Source organism: Sapajus apella, unplaced genomic scaffold (assembly GCF_009761245.1).
Source record: "Sapajus apella isolate SASKATOON/1434 unplaced genomic scaffold, GSC_monkey_1.0 scaffold92, whole genome shotgun sequence".
Classification (NCBI taxonomy): domain Eukaryota; kingdom Metazoa; phylum Chordata; class Mammalia; order Primates; family Cebidae; genus Sapajus; species Sapajus apella.
Genome location: NW_022437032.1, coordinates 1,992,375 through 2,015,112, shown reverse-complemented (window position 1 = coordinate 2,015,112; position 22,738 = coordinate 1,992,375). Strand labels below are relative to the sequence as shown.

General features: G+C 41.1%; 1 protein-coding gene across 11 annotated transcripts in view; it reads right to left on the bottom strand.

The window, feature by feature from the left end:
* Nucleotides 1-22,738, bottom strand: part of BCAS1 (breast carcinoma amplified sequence 1) — a 118,273-nt gene that overhangs the window by 38,706 nt on the left and 56,829 nt on the right. For 7 of the 11 annotated variants that reach the window (XM_032255954.1, XM_032255956.1, XM_032255963.1 and 4 more), the window contains exons 5-7: nt 10,311-10,469; nt 9,462-9,506; nt 6,922-7,056 (exon numbers count right to left, since the gene is read on the bottom strand). In XM_032255954.1, the coding sequence (XP_032111845.1) occupies nt 6,922-7,056; nt 9,462-9,506; nt 10,311-10,469 (339 nt within the window). The remainder of the gene's footprint in view (nt 1-6,921; nt 7,057-9,461; nt 9,507-10,310; nt 10,470-22,738) is intronic. The other 4 variants (XM_032255957.1, XM_032255960.1, XM_032255959.1 and 1 more) reach the window with 1 other exon arrangement.

Here is a 22,738-nt window from a genome sequence, read left to right as displayed (position 1 = left end):
CAAGTTCCCATCAGTAAAAACATTTTGAATTTCTACCTTCAATACACGCATACTTATTTATGTATATATTATAAGCATTTATTGTTTTACTAATCAAAACTAGAAATTAAAGAAGAGTTAAAATAAATATATAGAACTTCTGAAATTTTTCTCCACACTTCACTTTGGGGATGACTGAGTTAGGCTACAAAGTTAGCAAAAGGTAGCTAGGCTGGAACTTGGTGAGGGGGTTTTGAATTGGAAAAGTATCCACAAACCCTATTTCTTCATTTTTAGATGCAGCCCCTACAATTAAAATTTCTTCAAATGTTGTCTGTTCGGTCAGTCTTTATTTCCTCCCCTCCTCTCTCTTCCTTCCCTTCTTCCTTTCCTCCCCGTCCTTCCCTCTGTCTTTCTCTCCCTCTGTCCATGTCTCCTCCCTCCCTTTCTGTCTCTCTCTCTGAACAGCTGCACTGAAGTCCAATTCCAGGATATCTGATTTCTTCAGCAAGGGGGTGTGAATTTCTATACTCTGCCACTGAGTCATGAGATAAAGGAAGAGTTGGGAGAATTATAGTCAGAATTTATCTTGACGTGAGTGAATATTGGTACTCATAATTGTAACAGGTTCATCTGATCTAACCTCTTTTTTGTTTTTTTTTTCTCCGAGACAGAGTCTTGCTCTGTCACGCAGAGCTGCAGTGCAGTGGCATGATCTCGGCTCACTGTAACCTCCGCCTCCCGGGTTCAAACAATTCTCCTGCCTTAGCCTCCCACGTAGCTGGGATTACAGGTGTGCGCCACCATGCCTGGCTAATTTTTGTATTTTTCGTAGAGATGGGATTTCACCATGTTGGCCAGGCTGGTCTCAAACTCCTGACCTCGTGATCTGCCCACCTTGGCCTCCCAAAGTGCTGGGATTACAGGTGTGAGCCACTGCGCCCAGCCTGACCTAACCTCTTAATCCTAAATGTCTTCATTTTATGATTTTTTGATCCGGATACTTGTAGCTCAATCCCTTTAAGTTCCCAAAGATGTAATATCCTTGATTAAAATTTTCAACTAAAAGAAAAAAATATATTGCAGTAAAAATGGGGTATGGGCCAGGTATGGCATCTCACACTTGTAATCCCAGCACTTTGGGAGGGCCAACGTGGGAGGATTCCTTGAGGCCAGGAGTTTAAGATCAGCCCGGGCAACATGGTGAAACCCCATCTCTACAAATAATAAAAAATTAGCTGGGCATGGTGGCTTGCACCTGTGGTCCCAGCTACTTGGAGGCTGAGGCAGGAAGATTGCTTGAGCCCAGGAGGCTGCAGTGAGACGTGATTGTGCCACTGTACTCCAGCCTGGACAAAAGAGTAAGACAGCATCTAAAAAAAAAAAAAAAAAAAAAAAAAGAATATGGACAAATTCAGAAAATTTGATAGTATTTTTTGATCCTGGAAGGAGTCTTAAGCCCACCTGATCCAATGCATGAATTTTCATTAATGGGGAAACTGAGGCCAATGATCTGCCCAGTGCTGAACAAGGGCACAACCTGGCCTCAAATCTGAACTTACGGCTCCTGTCTGGAGCTCTTCCCAGGCAGCACATTGCTTCTCCAAAGGATGTTTGCAAATAACATGAATTTTACTATTTGATGCAATACACAAGATCTTCTTCACTGAATTTTTTAATACTAAGGAGTCATTCATTGAGCAGAATCTAAGTTCGAATCAAGATAAAGAACTAATGTCAGGAAGTGAATTTTGTGATAGTTGATATTGGAAAAACTCCAGTTCCATTTAAAAGTATACAAAATGGCAAAGTGCTGGAATTTAAAATAACCTTTGCATTTTATAGACAGTGAAGTCAAAATGGCTGAGCTCATAAAATTCTGCATTACAAATGTCCCAAATGGTCTTCAGTACCTGGTGCTATTTTAGCTCTAAACAGTAATTAAATTAAGGGGCCTGGTTAAAGGATAAGTACTCCTCCCACTAACACACACATGCTAAGTAGCTTGCTTGCTTTTTCAAAAAATAGAGAAAGTATTATTCATTAATTCTTTTAAAAGCCACCTTGAGTGTCTTCTATGAGCTGTGGTACATATTAAGTGTTGGGATTACACGTCCTCAGGGAGAGGATGACAGTAAACAATGCCACAAACAAATGTAAAATTTCAACTGTAGTAAGTGCTAGTGAGTGGGGAGGGGATTTGAGGCTATTCCTCTCAACCCCACAAAAAGCTAAATCAAGGAGTTTGATCCACTCATGACAATCAGGGGAGGCTTTACTGAGAAAAAGATGGCTGTGCTTTGATCTGAAGAGTGACTGAAACTTAACCAGGGAAGGGAAGAAGAGAGTTTTCCAGGCACAGGGAACAGCCGCCCTAAGGTCCTTTGGCAAGTGCCGGAGAAAGTGGTCAAGTGTGGCTACTTCTCCAACAACATCCTCTCCTTCTGCTTTCCTGGGAGAATCCCCATTTGCCCAGTGGTCCACTTTAGACCAAGCATCTGGAGGGTTGGGGCTGACCTCATCCCCAACTCTAAGAAAGGACTCTGGTTTGCTTTAAGCCAATCATCAATCCTGCCAAAGTCATTAGAAGGGAGGCTTCATGGCCCCATGCTATTTTGGTGTAACTGCTGTGGCTTGCTTTGTATGCTTTCTAAATGCTGTGTTATTTTTTTGGCTCAAGGGTTCCATTTGATGTGCATTTAGCCCACTTACCCAGAGTCATGTAGAGGTTATGAAAAACAAGGCTCCCAAGTCCTGGAGTGCTAGAATTTCCCTGGGACAGCTCCAGTTTACCTAATGCATTACATATTTGGCCATTTTCATCACTCAGCCACCACCCTCTCTCTCTCTGCCTAGTCTCCCTGGACCATCGTTGCATCTTGAAGAGATAATTTCCAACTTTAAACTTTGATTTGACGACAAGAATAAAAGGTAACACTGACAGACACTGTTTTAAGCACCTGAATGTCCTGACAAAAGTCCTACGAGGAAGAAACTATTTTTCTTTTCCATTTATTTTTTTGGGGGTACATGTGACATTTTGATATCTGTGTACAACGTGTAATGATTAAACCAATTAAACCAGGGTAACTGGAATTTCCATCACCTCAAACTTTTATCTTTTCTTTGTGTTGGGAACTTACAATTCTTCTCTTCTAGCTATTTTGAAATGTCCAATAAACTAATTTTAACCATAATATCCCAATGGTACTATAGGAAGACACTAGTTTTTATGTCAATTTCACAGACAGTGAAATCTAGTTTCTTGGTGGTTAAGTAACTTGCCTACGGTTACACGAATCGGGGGGCAGAGCTGACAGTTGAATCTGGGGAGTCTGATCCCCAAACCCAAGCATTAATAGTGACTCTACTATACTGTTTCCAATGAGTCAAGGTTTTCTGCTGCCTGGGTTATTCCACCCATCAGTGATGGAAATGTCTATACCACCATTCTCAACGAGGGCAATATACAGCAAGACATAATATTATCTTTGTTCTTGGAAGAAGGGTTATGCCAAATTAGATACTAACATGGTCTGTGGCTCCCCTAAATAATTACTGTGCATTAACAGGTATAAAGAATAGTTGTTATGTTTACATTTCATGGAGAGAAGAGTAATTAGGGCAAATAATAGTCTAAAAAAGCATCATGGTGGGAGCTGATACTGAGATAAAAATTGGGAAACACATCTATACTGATCAGTTTCATGGGGAAATGGCCAATTTTTTTTTCTCTTTGCACTGGGAAGATATCCAGAAACCTTTGAAAAACAACATTACAAGGGCATGACCCTACTATCGTTATAGTAACAGTATAATTCTAACATAGCTGTGTAGTTGTCGGTTGAATATGCATCTCTCTTGCTAGAGCTTTGGTTATCATCATATCACAAGACTAAGAGAGTCTTGGTCATGATTACCTCCCTAATTTCCATCAGGCCTGGCTTCTGGCACAAAGTAGACAATCAATCATTCAATTAATAATTACAGTCTATGAAAGGGACCAGCGAGAGACAACTGCGCAAGACCCTGCCATGCCATGTTTCCAGCCACCCATCCCTTCCTCACTGGGCTATGGAGGACTGGCCAGACCATGATTAGTCTTTTCATTGCTGCCCACCACTCCCCTCCCTTCCCAAAGAAGTCTCCCAGATGGAGTTCTGCCAGCATCTACCAACTGGATATTCTTTGTTTGTATTACAGAGGAGACTGTGAAAATTCTAATTGTGCTTTTGGAGGCAATCTCATGAATAGGGTTTCCAGATTTAGCAAATGAGACTAAGAATATAGGATGTTCCATTAAATATTAATTTCAGATCAACAAAGAATAATTTTCTAGCATAAGTATGTTCCAAATATTGCATGGGACATACTTATATTTAAATTCAAGAGTTACTTCTTGTTTATAAAAAATTTGAATTTGACTGAGTCCTCTTTATTTTACTGGGTGGCCCTACCCATGATAGTCTAGTGGATTCAATTTGGAGATTGTATGTCAAATGACCTTACCTTCTTAATACATTTTCAACCTGTTTTCACATAGAGAGGAGATGTTAGTAAGATGTAAACATTGTACCAAGAACCAAAAACAATGAATGTAGAGCTTATGAATCATGCATGCTGGTTGCTAATATTTCAGCTGCCTTACAGAAAGGGTGGGCATTGGGAAAACCTGAGAAAGGCGGAGAGCATTTTAGGGCATGGCAAAAGCATTCTAAAGCAATGTTCTGCCTTGTGTCTAAAGTTGTCACCAAACAGTGGAGGCCACATAAAAAAGTTTGATTCTGAGACTTCACATGCCATTAGGCCAGGAAAAATGGTTCCAGTTCAGCAAAAGCTGACATTAAATGTATTTCATTTACTAATTCCGGACTTCCCCACATTTTTGAACCAAGAAAATTCTTTTTATAAAAAGGATCATACAGATGTAGAGAACTAAACCCCCAGGATTAACCAGAATTGGTACCTTTTTTTTTTTTAAAATAGCAAAATGGTTTTTTCCTTAACTTTGCTTGAATTTCCTGTTTTCTGATCCAGGTGACAAATCCATGGGGAAATGGAGAGTATCACAGCTCCTAAAATCATGATAAAGTCACTGATAGAATCTGGCTGGTTATTTAAAGGCCTTATTTTCCAACTTTATAGACAAAGGAAATAATCAAAAGAGAAAAAGAAATAAACTGTCTTAGGTGTAGAGATAAAAGCCAATGAGCTCTAACAAACTGCTACATAAATAAGAATTCAGAACATTTGGGAGGTGTCCCTTACTTTGATTTACACTTACAAAACAAAAAACACACTGAATGCAACTCAAGGCAAAACCCTGAAGTCCTTGTGTCTGTGTTACAGAATCCCAGAAGGCTCTTCCCTCTACATCTTCCCACTATTCCAGAATCCTATCTTTTCCCATCTACCTCCGTAACAAGACGGGAGGCCATTGGTTTTGGGAAGCCCTAGGAATGATAACATGAACTTGGGTGGTCCCCTTTACGGCTGGAAGAGATACTGCAGACGTAAAATTTTGTAGTGCATGAAGTAAATGTCATAATGAAATGCAGATCTGGGGAAAAGTCATACACTTCTTAAACTTTCAAGACCCCTTACTTACAAAAGCTCCAAGTGGGAGTTAAACTAGATTCTTTCATATGAGATCTATGACACGTTTCAACAGCAGTTACTAAGTTATTTTCCATATGATGTTGGAGCACATTTTAATTTCCCTTCTCCCATTGCAATATTTATCACTCCCCATTTTCTCTTTACAGAACAAGATAATACTGTGTGGAAACTGAAGGGCGGTTTCATAACATAGTCTGTTTATGCAAATACAGATCCAGCTACGAGAACTTTCTTTGGAGTGATTATTTGCATATACAATCCCGGGACTGTAACATCCAGCTAGGAAGTGTTTGAATACAGGCATTCGACTTGGTGGAAACGGCTGATATTTTAAACAAATTTTCAAGCATGCTCACCCAATTAAGGGATCCTTTCAACTGATGGTTTCAGACAAACACTGGCGTCTTGTTAGACATCGAAAGAGTAATACTTCCCAAACTGACTTCAGTGTTATCCTAGCTTTCCAAAGACATGGGGATAAAATGTGCTCTGCCTTCATTCATTGTTTTTTTCTGCCTGGACTTTTATTTGGATTCAGTGTAAGCTTAGTTAATATTGGCAATAGATGAAACAGACCATGGAAAGATAAAATTGTTACTTGAGGTTAGAAGAGTATTTCCCAAAATGTAGGAAGCATACCACTGATGGATCAGTGAAGATTATAGAGTGTGTAGAAATATGATATTAAATAGTATTCAAATAGTAAAAATACTTTTCCTTTCCCAACTCTCATTTAATCCTTCTACTAACATTCTGGAGAAAGTCTCAGTCTGGTGATGGTATGTCTTTAACATTTTTCTACCACTGGCCAATTAATCACCTTTTAATAAAGCTAGAAAGAGCATCAGATTCAGAGCTACCTCATGTGAGGTAGCTAGAATGTAATGTCTTGTTAATCAGCCATATTAATGGTTATCTTCCTCTTATGAAAAATTATTCTGATTTTCTATATATGATATAAAGTTTCTTTTAAATAGAAAATAGGCCAATTTCAATGTAAAAATGTCAAGTAGATAATAGTGCATCTAACAAAAATGGTGAAGGTGGCGTACAGGTGGTTGACATTTGGGAAATACTGGGTTAGAAGAATAGTTTCAGAACCCTGGTCCACACTAGGAAGACACCCATTTGAAATGTTTATGATTATGGAGACTTAAAAACGATCACCGAAGTTTGATTCATATCATCTTTAATTCCCTTATAATGATCCCCACCACCCAAGGCTCTGTTTTCACCGGAGAAGAGCTGGGTGGGCTCCGGATGGTACATGTCTTGTGAAGACCAGAGTTCTTGTTTTTCCTCCTACTTTAACAAGATACAGACCTTATGCCTAAAGAATTTTCTAAAGGCAAGTCCTAGCCTGGGGCTATGCAGGTGCTTTTTCTTGGCGCCTCTAGCCTGGATCTCAGATGTCTTCTGACCGGCTTGTCCGTCACAGACACTTTCTGCTTTCGATGCCTTTGGGGCAACAGCAGTCACAACCTCAGAACTTAGTTTTTGAACAAAATTCTCTTTCTTTTCTGTTGTTTTAAAGTCCGTTAATACACTGTGACAATGACCTGTTGGTATATTGTCTCCTTTCCTAACCACAAAACACCCTGTAAATGTTTGCCGTTTTTAAACTCCCATATTCACAGTCAATTTTAGATATACCATAATTTTCAACAGTGACCTATTTAAATGACCCAGATGAACACACCTCAAAGCAAGACAGAACAAAACAAAATAAAAAACTCCTTATCTCCATTTGCTGAAGACAAATAACAGGACGTTTAAACTCTTTCTGCATGACTTTAAATATCCAAATGAAAAATAAAAAACACAAATAAAAAGGTAATGCAGTCTCTACTAGATAGTTTTAGATATCTAAATGCTATTGATACATGGTAAAGGAAAAAATACCTGCAGACAAAATATTTATTTTTCATCCTGGAGTCAAAGCAAATACTGACACTGAATGGCTTTTAGTCTCAAATTGATCTCCTTTAATTCACTATTAGAAACTTTATGGAAGCAGTATCACCTGCAAAAATTTCAGCTCACTTCTGAATGGGTAGATCCCCCATGCAAAGGAAATGTGTAGTGTCAATCAATCCACTGAGCCAAAGCAGAGGGAGACTGAAACCGAAATAGCCTGGCTACAACCACTCAAGACTGTCAACTCACGTTAAAATGTCAGGGCATTTTGCATGGGGAAGGTAGTGGGCTGAAAACGATACAGACTTCAAAAGATTAATCCAAGAACTTCCGTAGAAAAGATGTCAAAATTGCAAGATATGAGAACCAGGTTTGTAGAAAACACATCTGTTGGTGGTGTCATGGAAAACCTACAATCACAAAACTCTCTTTTGAGGCCCACCTCCATTCATGGTGACCTCATGGGTTCCTAGGCAGGATGGTGAGATTTTATCAGCTAGGTCCGTTCAGCTTTGACCACATTTTGGGTCAGGGAGTAGTCTTAGTGCATGACTAGCTAAAGAGAATGAATGCATCAGGTCACTTGGGAAGCTACACAACACACTCCCACACCCCACTGTTTATAGCCTTTTACGCCATGTGGCTTCAAACAATGCAAGACATAGAACTAAAAGAAATACATTTTGTCCCAACCATTCACTGAACTTGATGCTAGTGACCTCATAACAAATGAATAATTTTATAGGACAATGCATGTAGATTCTTTGGATACATATTTTTTTTCCAACGGAAGAAAATTCTGGAAGAACCAATAAATACAATACAAATGTAGTCATGTCATTCAACAAGTCTTGGCTGTGATCATGGAAATAGGGATCATTGCATTTCATCAGAGCTCTACAGTTTGCAAGGCATTGCCATATCTTCATTCAACCCTGGGTCCAGGAGAAAGAATTTTTTTGTCTCAATTTTTTATAGACATGGAGACTCAGGTTCAGACAGGTTAAGACTGTACCACTATCAAGTAGCACAACTGGAGTTGAAATGCGAGTCTTTTGACACAAAATCACGGATCCTCTTTTCACAGCCAACTCCTTCACATATGGGTAGCAGATGTATGAGGCAAACCAAGCCTTGTATCTGCTCCCGATGTTTTTCAAAGCACTTTCCAGTATCAGAAGAAGAACCCAAGACACTTATTTGTCACCAAGTTAAACTTCCCTCATGGTTTCCGTGAAATTTAAACCACATATTCCACTAGAGGTAACTGGCCTTGTCAAGTATAAAGGGAGACCATCTCTAGGAAGATGTTATTTCAAACCAAATTTATTTTGAGGGGAATTGGCTGAATTTCTTGGTTGACAGTGAAAAATCTAGGCTCTCTAGAGCATCCTAACACCTCCAGAAGACCATCCGTTTGGCAAGTGTTCCATGGAAGCTATTTTATTTCACCAAACCGCTGCCTTTGCAGTGAATATTTATTTTTTCAAATTACATTGAAAAATAACATATTTTTAAAAAACAAAAATACAGCTGCTTTCTTTTACTTTAATGTTTTTACAGCCCATGTCCTGCTGAAAAGCTTTCTTCCACTTTAGATGGACTGTTTTTTACTATATTCCCTGGGTCTTTCTGTACACAACTAAAAGACTAAGATGATGATATGATTATTAGCATTCTGCTCTTACGCTATATAAGAAATTGGTATTGTGCTATTATTTAGCCAGAGCTGGTACATCTTTCAAGCTTTCCAGTAAAATTTTAATTAAACTACCATTAACATAAATAAAATATTTTAACGACAATCCAGCAGCACTATTAAATTGCCAACTATATATAGATATAATATGATACACACACATATGTATATTCAAAAAACAAGCAGACACAAATCCAAATCCAATTCTATGCACAAACCCAAACATAAACACACTTAAATTACCTACCGTGTCTTCTGGATCCTTTTTTGTTTCAGCTTTGTTAGGTGAAACCTTAAAAGTTTGAGAAAGCAGATATTAGAAATCATTGCTCTTTAAAGTGATTTTTATTTCATGGATACATAATTTTTTAGGGCGGTCCAGTTCACCACACAGGTCAAGAATAAAATGAGAAGTACTTTTGGTTCAGTGGAAACCTCAGGATCACTGGGTGATACAAAAGTTAACAAAATTAATATCTTATAATGAGATTCATCTGATCTTATACATTTACCGATAGTTTGACCACATTCAAAATTGTCTCCTGGAAGACCGCAGACTTTCCGTAAATTCTTCCACTACTCCAAACAGACATTTATTGTTTTTTCTTTTGAAGTTAGTCTTGATATTTGGAAATAGCCCAAACACATTTGGGACAGTCTGCTTCATTATGCATTCATTCATTCAGGGATTTTTTTTTTTTTTTGAGTGATTTCTACAGTGTTTTATTTGCCACTTGAGGGGCAAAACTGCTTTGAGAGGTCTACAACACAGGGAGATATTTTCCAATCATTTTTATGATCAATGACCGTAAGAAATTCAATTGCAATACAATTCCCTTACAATACAGCCCATGTTACATGATTTGGGCATCCGCTGCTTACACCATGGCTCCCATTTTCAATGGCTCTCTCGCTAAAAGCCTGATGTAACACAGCTTCCTTAGGAAGCACACCTTGTGCCTGTTCTCCTCTCCCATGCTCCACCTGCACCATGATAATCCATTCAGTACAATAACATTCAAATGTGCATTATTCTTAGAATTAACAAAACATTTGCGCCATAGAATTGAGAGAAAAAGAGGAGACAACTGCTTACCAGGGTCTTAAAGAAACTCATGACGGGATTAGTATTCTCTGCTGTAGCTGTTGTCTGGGAGTCGTCCTTTGCAATCTCCCGTGCTTCTGGGTCCCCAGGGACAGAGCAATTCGCAGTTCCAACTTCTTGTCCTTCTTTCTCCTTGCTGTCAACTATGTCCTAGGAGCAAAACAGTTTTCACAGTTGCCACTTGTTGAATGTGAACTCTCCAAGTAATACTTGTGCTTCACACCCCTTTCTCACCCCCTAATTCCAGGCATACTTCTTCTGCCCACGGGTGTGCAGAACAATCATGAGATTATAAGAGTCGCTCTCCTTCCCTCCCCCTCTTTCTAACATATTCAGCATTTGCTGTTGGTTGGAGGGACATTTTTTGGAGCCAAAGGGTAACAAACACAGCAGTGCACGTTGCATTTGAAACAAAAACCCTTTTCTCCCAATTGTGCAAGGAGGTTGTGTAAGGTATCAATATTTTCCATCTTTGTAGTCTCTTTAGCTAATGATGTGTACATTATCCCCAGAGATGGCATTATTTGGTTTCCAACAATTTTCGCAGGGGTAAATCATACCAACTAAAAAAAATAAAAATAAAAATAAAAAAAGTATTGGTGAAAATAACTATTTTGCTTTCAGGATCTGAGGTTTATCAGCGCAAGGGGTGTGATATGCGGACTGATTTTCTCCCCACCCTCTCTCAGGAGGGGAGGCTGCATTCTGAGTCTGCCTCCCTTTCACCACCCGAGGACAGGACGCTACCACCTCTCCACCTTATGACTGCAACAGCCCCTGCCCTACCTGCTTTGGCTTTTGACCCTTCCAAGACATTCTTTACTTAACAGATCCCATCTTCCCACTCCTGACCACCCTCCACTAGCTTCTGACAGCTCTTGGAGTCAAGCCCAAACTCTGACGCATGATCTCCAATGTCTAACATGATCTGCCTCTGACTAAGTCTCCAACCTCTCTGCACCACGTGCTCCTTCATTCCATTTTCTGGCCTGCTTTGTGTTTTTCAAACATATCACAGGCTATTTTCAAACTTCTGGCTCTCTGTTTGAAACATTCTCATCCTCTGTCTGCTCATAGGTAATTTCCATCCATCCTTAAGGTCAGAAGTGTCATCTCTTTGGAGAGATCATCCCTAAATATCCATCTAAGGCTCTCCTTCCACCATCATCGTCTCTACCGGAGTCCCTTGCCCTTTCAAAAATCTTTGCTGTGTCAGTAGTTCTGTTTTCTTCTCAGTATTTTTGCTTTTTCTCATACTCCTTTTAGAGTATAAGCTCGACAAAGACAGGGATATCTACTTCACTCAGTGCTTTTCTCAAGTACCAAGGACAGCGAGGCCCACAGAAAACCTTCAACAAATATGTATCATTTATGAAAATTTTACAAAAATAAAACAGTGCTCTCTGTATCAGCATTAATTCTCATGTGACAAACTAGCACAGAAACCCATGGCAACACAGCTAAACCTGCATCATTCCTTATGACTCAGGTGACATTTATTCAATTGCTTGATTATAACAATGTTTATTGTCTAATATCCTTATTGATGGAAATTCACAGTGTTTATTTTATTTTTTTTGAGATGGACTCTCACTCTATCGCCCAGGCTGGAGTGCAGTGGCATCACCTCAGCTCACTGCAATCTGTACCTCCCAGGTTCAAGTGATTCTGTTCAAGTGATTCTCTGCCTCAGCCTCCCGAATAGCTGGGATTACAGGTGCCTGCCATCACGCCCAGCTAATTTTTGTATTTGTAGTAGAGACAGGGTTTCACCATCTTGGCCAGGCTGGTTTTGAACTCCTGGCCTCATGATCCACCCACCTCGGCCTCCCAAAGTGCTGAGATTACAGGTGTGAGCCACCACATCTGGCCCATTCACAGTGTTTGTAGTTGTATATCTAGAGTATTATAAGCAGTAGTAAAGTGGACATCTCACACTTTTATTTTTCATTACTCATGTGTATCTATAATTTTCTTCGGGTAAATTATCAAAGGTGAAATTTTTGGGTCAAGAGGTGTGCAAATTATATAAACTTGATGAATAGTCTTACAAAAAATTAGAAGATTTTAATAGAGAGGTCCTGCAGGTACATTGGTGGTCTGAGAAGTTGTTTGGTGCAGTGGTGTGGTGACAGGTGAGACCTAAAACGTGTCCAAGCTGGGCAGGTTGGTGCATGTGGCTGTGGCCTGGCACTGGGGACCATGGTCTGGAGGTGGGTCGAGTGAGGGAAGCGGACTCGACTTTCACCTGCTGGTTTGAGCATTCTCTTCCCTCTTCGCTCTGCCTTTCATCCCCATGTAGTCCTTCATCCTAGGGCTGTGGGTTTTGCCTTCTCCACATCATCTCCCTGCCCCCCCCCGCCAGCTGCCAGTTCCCTTACTTAGAGGAGAATGGAAGGAGACACTTCTGTTTCCTCACAGGGTTTTCCAACAATTCCCAGTGTGTGAGTTGGCAGAAGCCCACAGAAAACGTGGTATTTCTATTTCGACCACTTCTCCCAATAATGGACAGTGGGATATGGTAGCCCTGTATTTAGACTTCTGGATTTTATACTTTCTTCTCTGGGGTTGGCAGTGTCTGGAAGAGCAGTATAAACTGATATGGGTTGATGATCCCAACTACTGAGATACCATTCAACTCATTTTAATGGACGATTGTATTAGGCAGTTTTTGTATTGCTATAAAGACATAACTGATTCTGGGTAATTTATAAAGAAAAGAGGCTTAATTGGCTCACAGTTTTGCTTTACAGGAAGCCTGGTGGTGGCATCTGCTTGGTTTCTGGGAAGCTCAGGAAGCTTACAATCATGGTGGAGCCGGCACAGCACATGGTCAGAGCGGGAGCAAGAGAGAAAGAGTGGAGGGCGAGGCCACACACTTTCAAATGACCAGATCTCATGTGAACTCAGAGCAAGAGCTCACTTACCACCAAGGAGATGGCCCCAGCCATTCATGAGGGATCCACCCCCATGATCCAAACACCTTTCGCCAGGTCAAACCTCCAACACCAGGGATTACAATTCAATATGAGATTTGGGTGGGGACAAATGTGTGCAAATTACATCAACTATTTATTAAGCACTACATGTACACCAGTGCTTTCTCTTTTCTAAGCTACTATAATTCAACAAGGTCACCTAATTTTTTTGTTTTGTTTTGTTTGAGATGGAGTTTCTGGTCTTGTCGTTCACGCTGGAGTGCAGTGGCGCAATCTCGGCTCACTGCAACCTCTGCCTCCTGGATTCAAGTGATTCTCCTGCCTCAGCCTCCCAAGTGGCTGGGACTACAGGCACTACCACATCCTGCTAATTTTTTGTATTTTTAGTAGAGATGGGGTTTCACCATGTTGGCCAGAATGGTTTTGATCTCTCGACCTTGTGATCCGCCTGCCTCGGCCTTCCAAAGTGCTGAGATTACAGGCATGGGCCACTGCACCCAGCCAGTCACCTAATCTTAATATATCATTATTTATTATAGGATAATATATAATGTCAAATATTTTACATTTACAGCATGCAAACCACTGTACAAATTAATGTATTAAATAAATGTACTTAATCTTTACAACACTATTCTGAGAAAAATATTACAATTAACAGTTTCAAACAATAAAATGAGGCTCAAAGAGTTTAGGTTATTTGTCCAAGGTCACACAGCTTGAGAGGAACCAATCTGGGGATTATAACTCAGGCCTGTCAGAACTGAACATCTTAAAATGCTGTAGGTTATTTGTCTATGAGTGTCAACTTTGCTAAACTTATATAGTATGTGCAGTAAAATTTGACATCATATAAATTAAATCCAGGTGGTGGAAAACCAAGATCCTCATAAGGAGTGTGTATAAATCTCGACTAAATCCATAAATTCCACCTGTAAAAATCCTTCACGACTTAACTCTCCCAAGAAGCACTACACTTATAACTTGTTTAAACCATGACAACCTTATGTTTTAAACAATGCTTGTTCATGCTTGTAAAGCTTTAGAGTTATGGGCGCCTTCACAAATCTAATTAATCTTTGGCAAGATTGTGCAAGGCATTTTACAGATGAGAAAACTGAGGGCCAGAGAGGTTTAAACATCATGTCCGAGGCCACACAGTTGGCAAGTAAGCATTAACTTGTTTTTGCCTAACCAGCATTCCTTACTCCTTGTGATAACAGGACTCTCCTGCTCATTCCTGAAGAAGTGCCTCTCTTCCACTCTATTCTCGTGGTTTTTCTGACCTTTTTTTTGTTTGTTTTATTTTTCCCCTGTGTCACTCTTTTGTAACCCAGTGATCTTCTTGCTCTTCATTGAACATGTCAAGTAGGCTCTTGCCTCAGGACATTTGCACCTGAACTTCTGCATGCTAGGAGCACGCGACCTTACTTCTTTCAAGTCTTTTTCAATTGTCACTTTTTTGTTTTTGTTTTTGAGACAGAGTCTCACTCTGTCACCCAGGCTGGAATGCAGTGGTGCGATCTCAGCTCACTGCAACTTCCGTCTCCCAGGCTCAAGCAATTTTCCTGACTCAGCCTCCCAAGTAGCTGGGATTACAGTGTGTGCCACCATGCCTGGCTAATTTTTGTATTTTTAGTAGAGATGAGTTTTCACGGTGTTGCTCAGGCTGGTCTTGAACTCCTGACCTCAGGTGATCCGGCCACCTTGGCCTCCCAAAATGCTAAGATTATAGGCATGAGCCACCATGGCCAGCACAATTGTCACATTTTTATCAAGGTCTTTCCTTACCACTCTACTTTAAGTTGTTATAATATATCCTGGCACATCTGATACTGCTAATTGCTTAATTTTTTTCTTAGTGTATTTCACTTCTAATATATGACTAGCTCCCCTTCCTCCCAGGAACATCTGGTAATGTCTGGAGACATTCTTTGGTTGTCACGAGTAGGGGGTGGATGAGCTACTACTGGTATCTAGAGAATAGAATGTTGCTAAAATTCCTGCAATGCACAGAGACTTATCTGGCTCTCAGTGGCAAGACTAAGAATTATATTCAAACTCCCACTTGCTCATTTTGTGTTTTGTTCCTCTCCCCTCACTGGAATATAAACCAATGAAGGTTTTTTCTCTCTTATGTCTCCCCAGCACCTAGACTTGTGCATGTGGTACAGTATCAGTAATTACTAATCAATGAATGAACAAATGATTTGATCCAAGTAAGACTGTCAATTACCAATTTTTAGCCATTATGTCTTCAAATATATTTTCTTTCCTCTTTTTCTCTTCTTTCATGGACTCCAATTACATGCCTACTAGCCTACTTGGGGGTTTTCTGTAGCTCATTGATGTTCCTTTCCTTTCTACCATCTTTTTTTTTTTTTTGAGACAGAGTCTCACTCTGTTGCCCAGGCTGGAGTGTAGCGGTGCCATCTTGGCTCACTGCAATCTCCGCCTCCTAGGTTCAAGCAATTCTCCTGCTTCAGCCTCCCGAGACTGGGACTACAGGCATGTACCACCATGCCCGGCTAATTTTTTGTATTTTTAGTAGAGATGGAGTTTCACCGTGTTAGCCAGGATTGTCTCGATCTCCTGACCTCATGATCTGTCCACCATGGCCTCCCCAAGTGCTGGGATTACAGGCGTGAGCCACTGTACCTGGCCCTTTCTTCCTCCTTTTTAGAAAAAGCGCTCTTCCTTTTCCCCAACTGCCCCATGGTTCCTTTTGGATAGTTTTTATTGCTATGTATTTAAACTCACAAATATTTTTTTCTGTATTGTCTAATCTGTTGCTAAAGTCATCCAATGTATTTTTTATCTCACACACTGTAGTTTTTATCTCTAGAAATTTGATTTGAATTTTAAAAATATATCTTCTATGTCTCTACTTAACTTTCCAAACATATGAGACACATTTATGCTAATTCTTTTTATTTTTATTTTTTGCCAGTTCTAACACTGTGTCAGTTCTGGGCCGGTTTTGATTGACTTCTCTTCACATCACGAGTTACATTTTCTTGCTTCTTTGCTTCACTGGTAATTTTTGTTTGCATGTTCGACATTATGAATCTTACTTGTTTGGGTGCTAGATATTTTTTGTTCCTATAAATATTTTTGAACTTTGCTTTTGGAGGTAGTTAAGATAGTTAAAATCAGTTTGATCCTTTTAGTTCTGGCTTTTAAGATTTGTTCCTGAAACTGGCTTTGCAAAAATTATGAGGGTGAAAAAATTATGACTGTGAAAGAGATCTGACCTAACCAACACCGTCTTGTCTTTAACTTCCATGCTGCCCTCGTTCATTCCAGGGGGTAGGCCACAGTAACTTTGGAAGGAATTTAGTTATAGTTTAAGTTTGAAACAAAGATAATAAAAGTCCCTCCCCCAAACAAGCCCCTCTTTTTTTTCCTGGGGACCAGTCTACCTTTGTAAAACTAGCAAATTAGACAGAAGATTAGAAATTATGGCTCAGGAGTCATACAGCCAGAGGCCACAAGATTCTTAACCTCCCCAGTTGTTCTTATGGGTAACATTACTGCTGCAAAGCCTAAGATTGGTGTTTGAGATGTTTTTCAGATCCTGCATTCTAGTCTGGCCCATCTGGTCTTGAGGCCCCCACCCAGGAACTGACTCAGTACAAGAGGACATCTCTGATCTCATATGATTCTTCCCCAGACATCTCTGATCTCATATGATTCTTCCCCCATCAACTAATCAGCATTCTCCACACCTTAGCTCTCTGCCTGTCAAACTGACTTAAAAAAACTCTAGCCTCTGAATTTTGTGGGGAGGCTGACTTGATTAGTACTAAAACTCTAATCTCACATTTAGGTGGCTCCATGTGTATTAAACTCTCTCTATTGCTGTTCCCTTGTCTTGATAAATTGGCTCTGTCTGGGCAGCAGGCAAAAATAACCCATTGGTAGCTACATTAGGCAGGACCAAAATGGTGTCTAGTTTAGGGAGCTAATCTTTTCTCGCTATGAGGAAACACCCTGTGACTGCTCTACCCAAAGCATTATTAATAAGGAGGTTTTCTAGTCTGGCTAGTGAGCGAAGGCACTCTCTCTGGCCCTGTATAAATGCCTTTCTGGTGTTTTTTTTCCCTCCAGTCTTTGCTGGTTTCCTCACATGAACACGTTGGTTAGCTCTCTGCCTCATACTCTGTGAGGACCTTTGACAGATCCCTGGAGTTTTCTTTGTGTATCTCCATCTCTCCTCTGTTGCTCTGTCTATGAACTCTGGCCATCTTGGGCTTAGGGAAACTTCTGGGCTCTGCCTCAGTTCCTGCCCCCAGGCTGTGGGTTGAAAACTCTCTCAAGGCAGTAGGCAGGAGCAGACTTAGGGATCACCTCTTACATCCTGTCTCTCAGAGACCACTGTCCTTGTTGCCATGTATCTTAAAATAGTCTTAAACATTATTGTTTGGTGCTTTTTGTTCAGGTTTTCATCTGTTTTAGGCAAGAGGGCAAGGCCAGTTCCTATTATTCTCCCTTAGATGAAAGCTTTGACTGTTAATAGCAGACAGTCTTGACATCCTTGTAGCTGGCTAGAGGTGAGGTCATTTTCCGTGATGCGTGAATCTTGAGCTACATTATCATGTGTACAGCAATGAGGATTAAATCAGGTCTGAAAAGAAATTAGCTCCCTAAATTTGAAATTAATAAGTGTATTTGAAATACAAACTTTGTCACCTAAAATTAAATAATAAATCTTATCCTGGGGTGTAGCAGATCTTTTTATATTAATTAGTGATAATAATTAGGAACATAGTTATAAATGAATAAATGAAGGGATGAATAAATGTCAATGATCAATCAATCTCTTTCTTTCCCATAGACTGGTACTCAATCGAGTAATTTTGCAAACAAGAATTTAAGCTCATTATCTCTTGCTGCTATTTGTTTTCACAATTCCCCCCTCATCAATACCCATCATACCAAATCAAAATTGATTAATTGCCAGTATTACCTGCTCAACTGGGCATTTGAGGACAGGCACTGTGTGTGTCTCATTCACGATCGGATCAAGTGGTTGATAAAAGTTCCAGTGCCTGACAAAGACTCCATGTTCACCTCCTAACTCCACTCACAGGTTGAGGAACCCCAGCCAGGGTCTTAGCCTCTCTGAGACACTGTCTTCTCGTGGAACACAGGATTAATAATAAACCCTGCCTGGTATAATTTGTTGTCAGTTTCCATAAGAAATCATGCATGTATATTCCTTAGCATGATGCCTAGTATAGAAGTGTTCAACAAACAGACAAAAAGAAAGCAATGAAAGCGCCGTACAATTTGTTAAGTACCTGACACAGAGTAGATTCATGAGAAACATTTGTTAAAGGATATGGAGTAAATTCTTTTCTATGCCTTTGTATACTGTGCTCTCTACTCCAGTGTCTGTCTCCCCTCTTTTGATCCATCCTTCATGATTGGAATCAAGTCTACTTTCTCCCACTGACGTTTTTCTGGGTCATGCCACCCATGGAATCTGTCCCCTTCTCAATACTCGGTTGGCACTTAGGCCAGCCTAACACCAAAGACCAGGTTGGAATAATTTGCATTAAAAATGGAGCTTCTGTGAAATGACTACAAAAATACAAAAACCACATTTTGGTGAGTACTTTAAAAGTAACAATAATATGTGTATTCTACAAGGGTTTCATTCAGCCCCAGGACTCTTTCTAAATGGAAGCACACTTCTTGTGAAATGCCTCATAAACAGCTGAAGTTTTATAAAACTGAAAGCAAATAAAAGCCATTGCCTTAAGAATCTTGTTAGGTTTTCTTGTTAATTCTGGGAGAAAAGTGTTTTGCTTTGAAAGAGATGTCCTTTAAAAAAATAGGTTCTAATATGAATTGAACTTTAAAAAACTAACTCCAAGGTACAATTGGGATCCAGGTGGTTAAGCTGGTTGATTAGAAGGATGGCTGCAAATTCTGTTTACAGCAGATGAGCGTTGATTTATGTCAGAGGGAGGTGATGCTACTTTAGGTGGTATATGCACACACACAAAATTATTCTTTTAAAGTGTATTGTGGACTGAAAGTTTGTGTCTCCCCAAAATTCATACGTTGAAATCCTAACTTCTGATGTGATGGTATTAGGAGGAGGGGCCTTGGGAGGTGATTAGGTCATGGGAGTGGAGCCCTCATGAACAGGATTAGTGCTCTTATACAAGAGACCCCAGAGAGTATTCTAGTCCTGTTTCCATCAGTTCAGGGTGCAATGAGAAGTTGTCCATCTGTAACCCAGAAGAGGGTCCTCACCAGAACCCAACCATGCTGGCACCTCGATTTCAGACTTATAACTGCCAGGGCTGTGAGAAATCAATTTCTGTTGTTTATAAGCCATCCAGTCTACGGTACTTTGATAGCAGCCTGAACTAAGACAACATGAACTCAAACAATGTGTCTAGCATCAACCTTTTGATATTATGGATATTTTTGCTTAGGTGAAGTTCAGCATAAAGTAAACTTTAAATAAAGACATTACATGAATAACTGAACAGGTGTCTTGAAGATGAGTCATTATGAAAGGGGCACAAGACATAAATCTAGACTGAGAAATTCCCCACAGGCCTAAGCAAGGCGTTGGCCAGGAGCACCATTCATGAATTCATCCTCACTCAGTAACTATGTGGGAGTAGTTGCATTACATACAAGCTGTGCAGAGGCCACACAGCATTAGCATGGACTCTGAAGCCAGCTGTCCCAGGCCCAGTCCCTGCTCTGCCATCCACACCTCTACAGTCCTGCGCTTTCCCTAACTCCAGGTCGTAATTTGCTCATCTGTTAAAGTGAGGTGATGAGGAGCACCCACCTTGTAGGGTTGTTGAGGGAGTAAATGGGATAATCCATGGAAAGGACTTAGGAGAATGGGCAGCACACAGGAAGCATTCAGTAATGGTTAGCTCTTATTACTGTATTTAATTACTGAGCACTGTGGTGAGCTGTGAGATTTACAAAAACGAATCAGACACTGTCCTCTCTCCTAGATGCTTGGAGCCTTATGGTGGATACAGATCAGTAGATAGGGACAAGTAGTCTGATAAAAAGACAAGTGAGGCTAGGCACAGTGGCTCACATCTGTAATCCCAGCAATTTGGGAGGTCAAGGCAGGAGGATTGCTTGCACACAGGAGTTCAAGACCAGCCTGGACAACATAGTAAGACCTTGTCTCTACAAAAGCAAACACAACACAACACAACACAACAAACAAATAAACAAACAACAGAAATTAGCCAGGCGCAGTGGCATGCATCTGTGGTCCTAGCTACTTGGGAGGGTGAGGCAGGAGAATTGCTTGAGCCAGGGAGGTCAAGGCTGCAGTGAGCTATGATTGTGTCATTGTACTCCAGGCTGGGTGACAGGGCAAGACCCTGTCTCAGGAAAAAAAAAAAAAAAGAGAGAGAGAAGTTAATTTTATCAGTCCACTGGGTCTCAGCATGGCTGCCTTTTAGAATCACCTGGGCAGCTTTTTAAACAAATGCCAAAGGCTGGGCGCAGTGGCTCACGCCTGTAATCCTAGCACTTTGGGAAGCTGAGGTGGGTGGATCACCTGAGGTCAGGAATTCAAGACCAGCCTGGCCATCATGGTGAAACCCCATCTTAAAAAAAAAAAAAAAATTGAAGAAAGAAAAGAAAAAAAGAAAAAGAAAAAAAATGCCAATACTCAGGTTCCACCCTAACTAATTACAGTAGTCTTTATGGAGGTGAGGCTAAGGTGTCAATGTTTTTAGAACTCCCCAGGTGATTGCAGTGTGCACCAAGGTTAAGAACTAGAAGGGAGAGGGAGACTCAAAGATGAAGCAGCATTTGCCCAAGGCCATGAGGCATAGGTTGCAAGTAGACTAGTAGAAATGGGGAGGCATGCGAGGTGGTGATGGAGAAATTTCTGTCAAGTGGACATGGAGGAAGGCACATGAGAAATGCAGAAAAAGATGAGGTGGGGACAGGTTTGGGGAGAACTTAGGGGGCAGGATATTCAGTTCAGTGGAGGTATGGGGGTCATGAAAGGCAGGGCGGTTAGAACAATAATTTGGAGTCAGACTGAGGAAGTGTTGAGTGACATCTTAAGGAATAGGTGCTGTGGAAGGTGTCTGGGCTCCGGCAGCCTCACTCTACCTCACCAGGAGGGTGGGTGCAGGGCAAAGGGGCTCACCAGCAGCAGAAGCAGTGGAGGGTTCCATCACAGAATTCTGAAGTGGAGAAGTCCCCACCTATTCCCTGAAAAGAGGCATCATGCAGATGCCCACAACAGAGAAAATATGGAGAGTTGGGGAGAACAATGGCATCTGCCAGGCAAAAGCCTTTCTCTTCCCTTAACCCCTCCTCCCTGAACTCACACACATGAGGGGAGGGAGAGGAGAGGAAAGCAAGCCCACCTTCTTCCAGACTGCAAGGACCTCAGGCCATGGGGCAAGGCAGAGCTTGGTTCTCACAGGAACTGGGATGAATGTTATAATGAATCTGAGGTTAAAGTTTAAAGTGGGATTGGGCTGGGCACGGTGGCTCATGCCTGTAATCCTAGCACCCTGGGAGATAGATGCAGGTGGATCACCTGAGATCAGGGGTTTGAGACCAGCCTGGCCAGCAGGGCAGAACCCCTTCTCTATTAAAAATACAAAAATTAGCTAGGTGTGGTGGTGCGTGCCTGTAATCCCAGCTACTGGGGAGGCTGAGGCAAGAGAATCGTCTGAACACAGGAGGCAGAGTTTGCAGTGAGCCAAGATCGTGCCACTGCACTCCGGCCTGGATGACAGAGTGAGACTCCATTAAAAAAAAAAAAAAAGTTGGATTGAATAGGACTTTTGAATCACAGCAAGTTTGGGGATCTGCCTACGGAGTCATGAAGGATTAGGAGAGAAGTTACTGATCAAATATCTACTGTGTACTTCCCACTGATGGAGGCAGTAAGAGTGCCGTTGTGAATGAGACTGACGCAGCCTCCGTCCTTGGGAAGCCGAAATTCTCACAAGGGAAAAAACCACAGTGGACAAAAATACAGATAAACTAATAAATCTCACAGATGACTCAGGTGGTGAGGGTTGCTAAGGAGAAAAGAAAGAGGCAGGCCATGGAGGGTGAGGTGATGGCACTGGCTACTTAAGACAGTAGGCAAGGTTCTCTGAAGTCGGCGTGGAGATGAGGAGGCAGCTCTTCTGACCCCCAGGCTGGGTCCACTGCTCTGAGCTACTCCAGTCTCACGGACCGCATGCTTGCTAGTGCTCATCACAGAAAATGAAAGGGGCTATGTCTAGGTCACCCCCAGCTCCTCCCAGATTGGGTTTCCTAGGGCTGCAAGGCAGTGATTCTTCTTTGTGGTTCCAGAGCTGGGCATACAGGAAATAGCGACGGAACTTTCTCAAAACAAAATGGAAAACAGTAACGTCAGCTGAAGGGAATAGGAATGGCTAAAATATCAAGTGGACCCCATGGATCCAGGTGGCCATCAGGATCTCCCACAATGGACATCCTCTG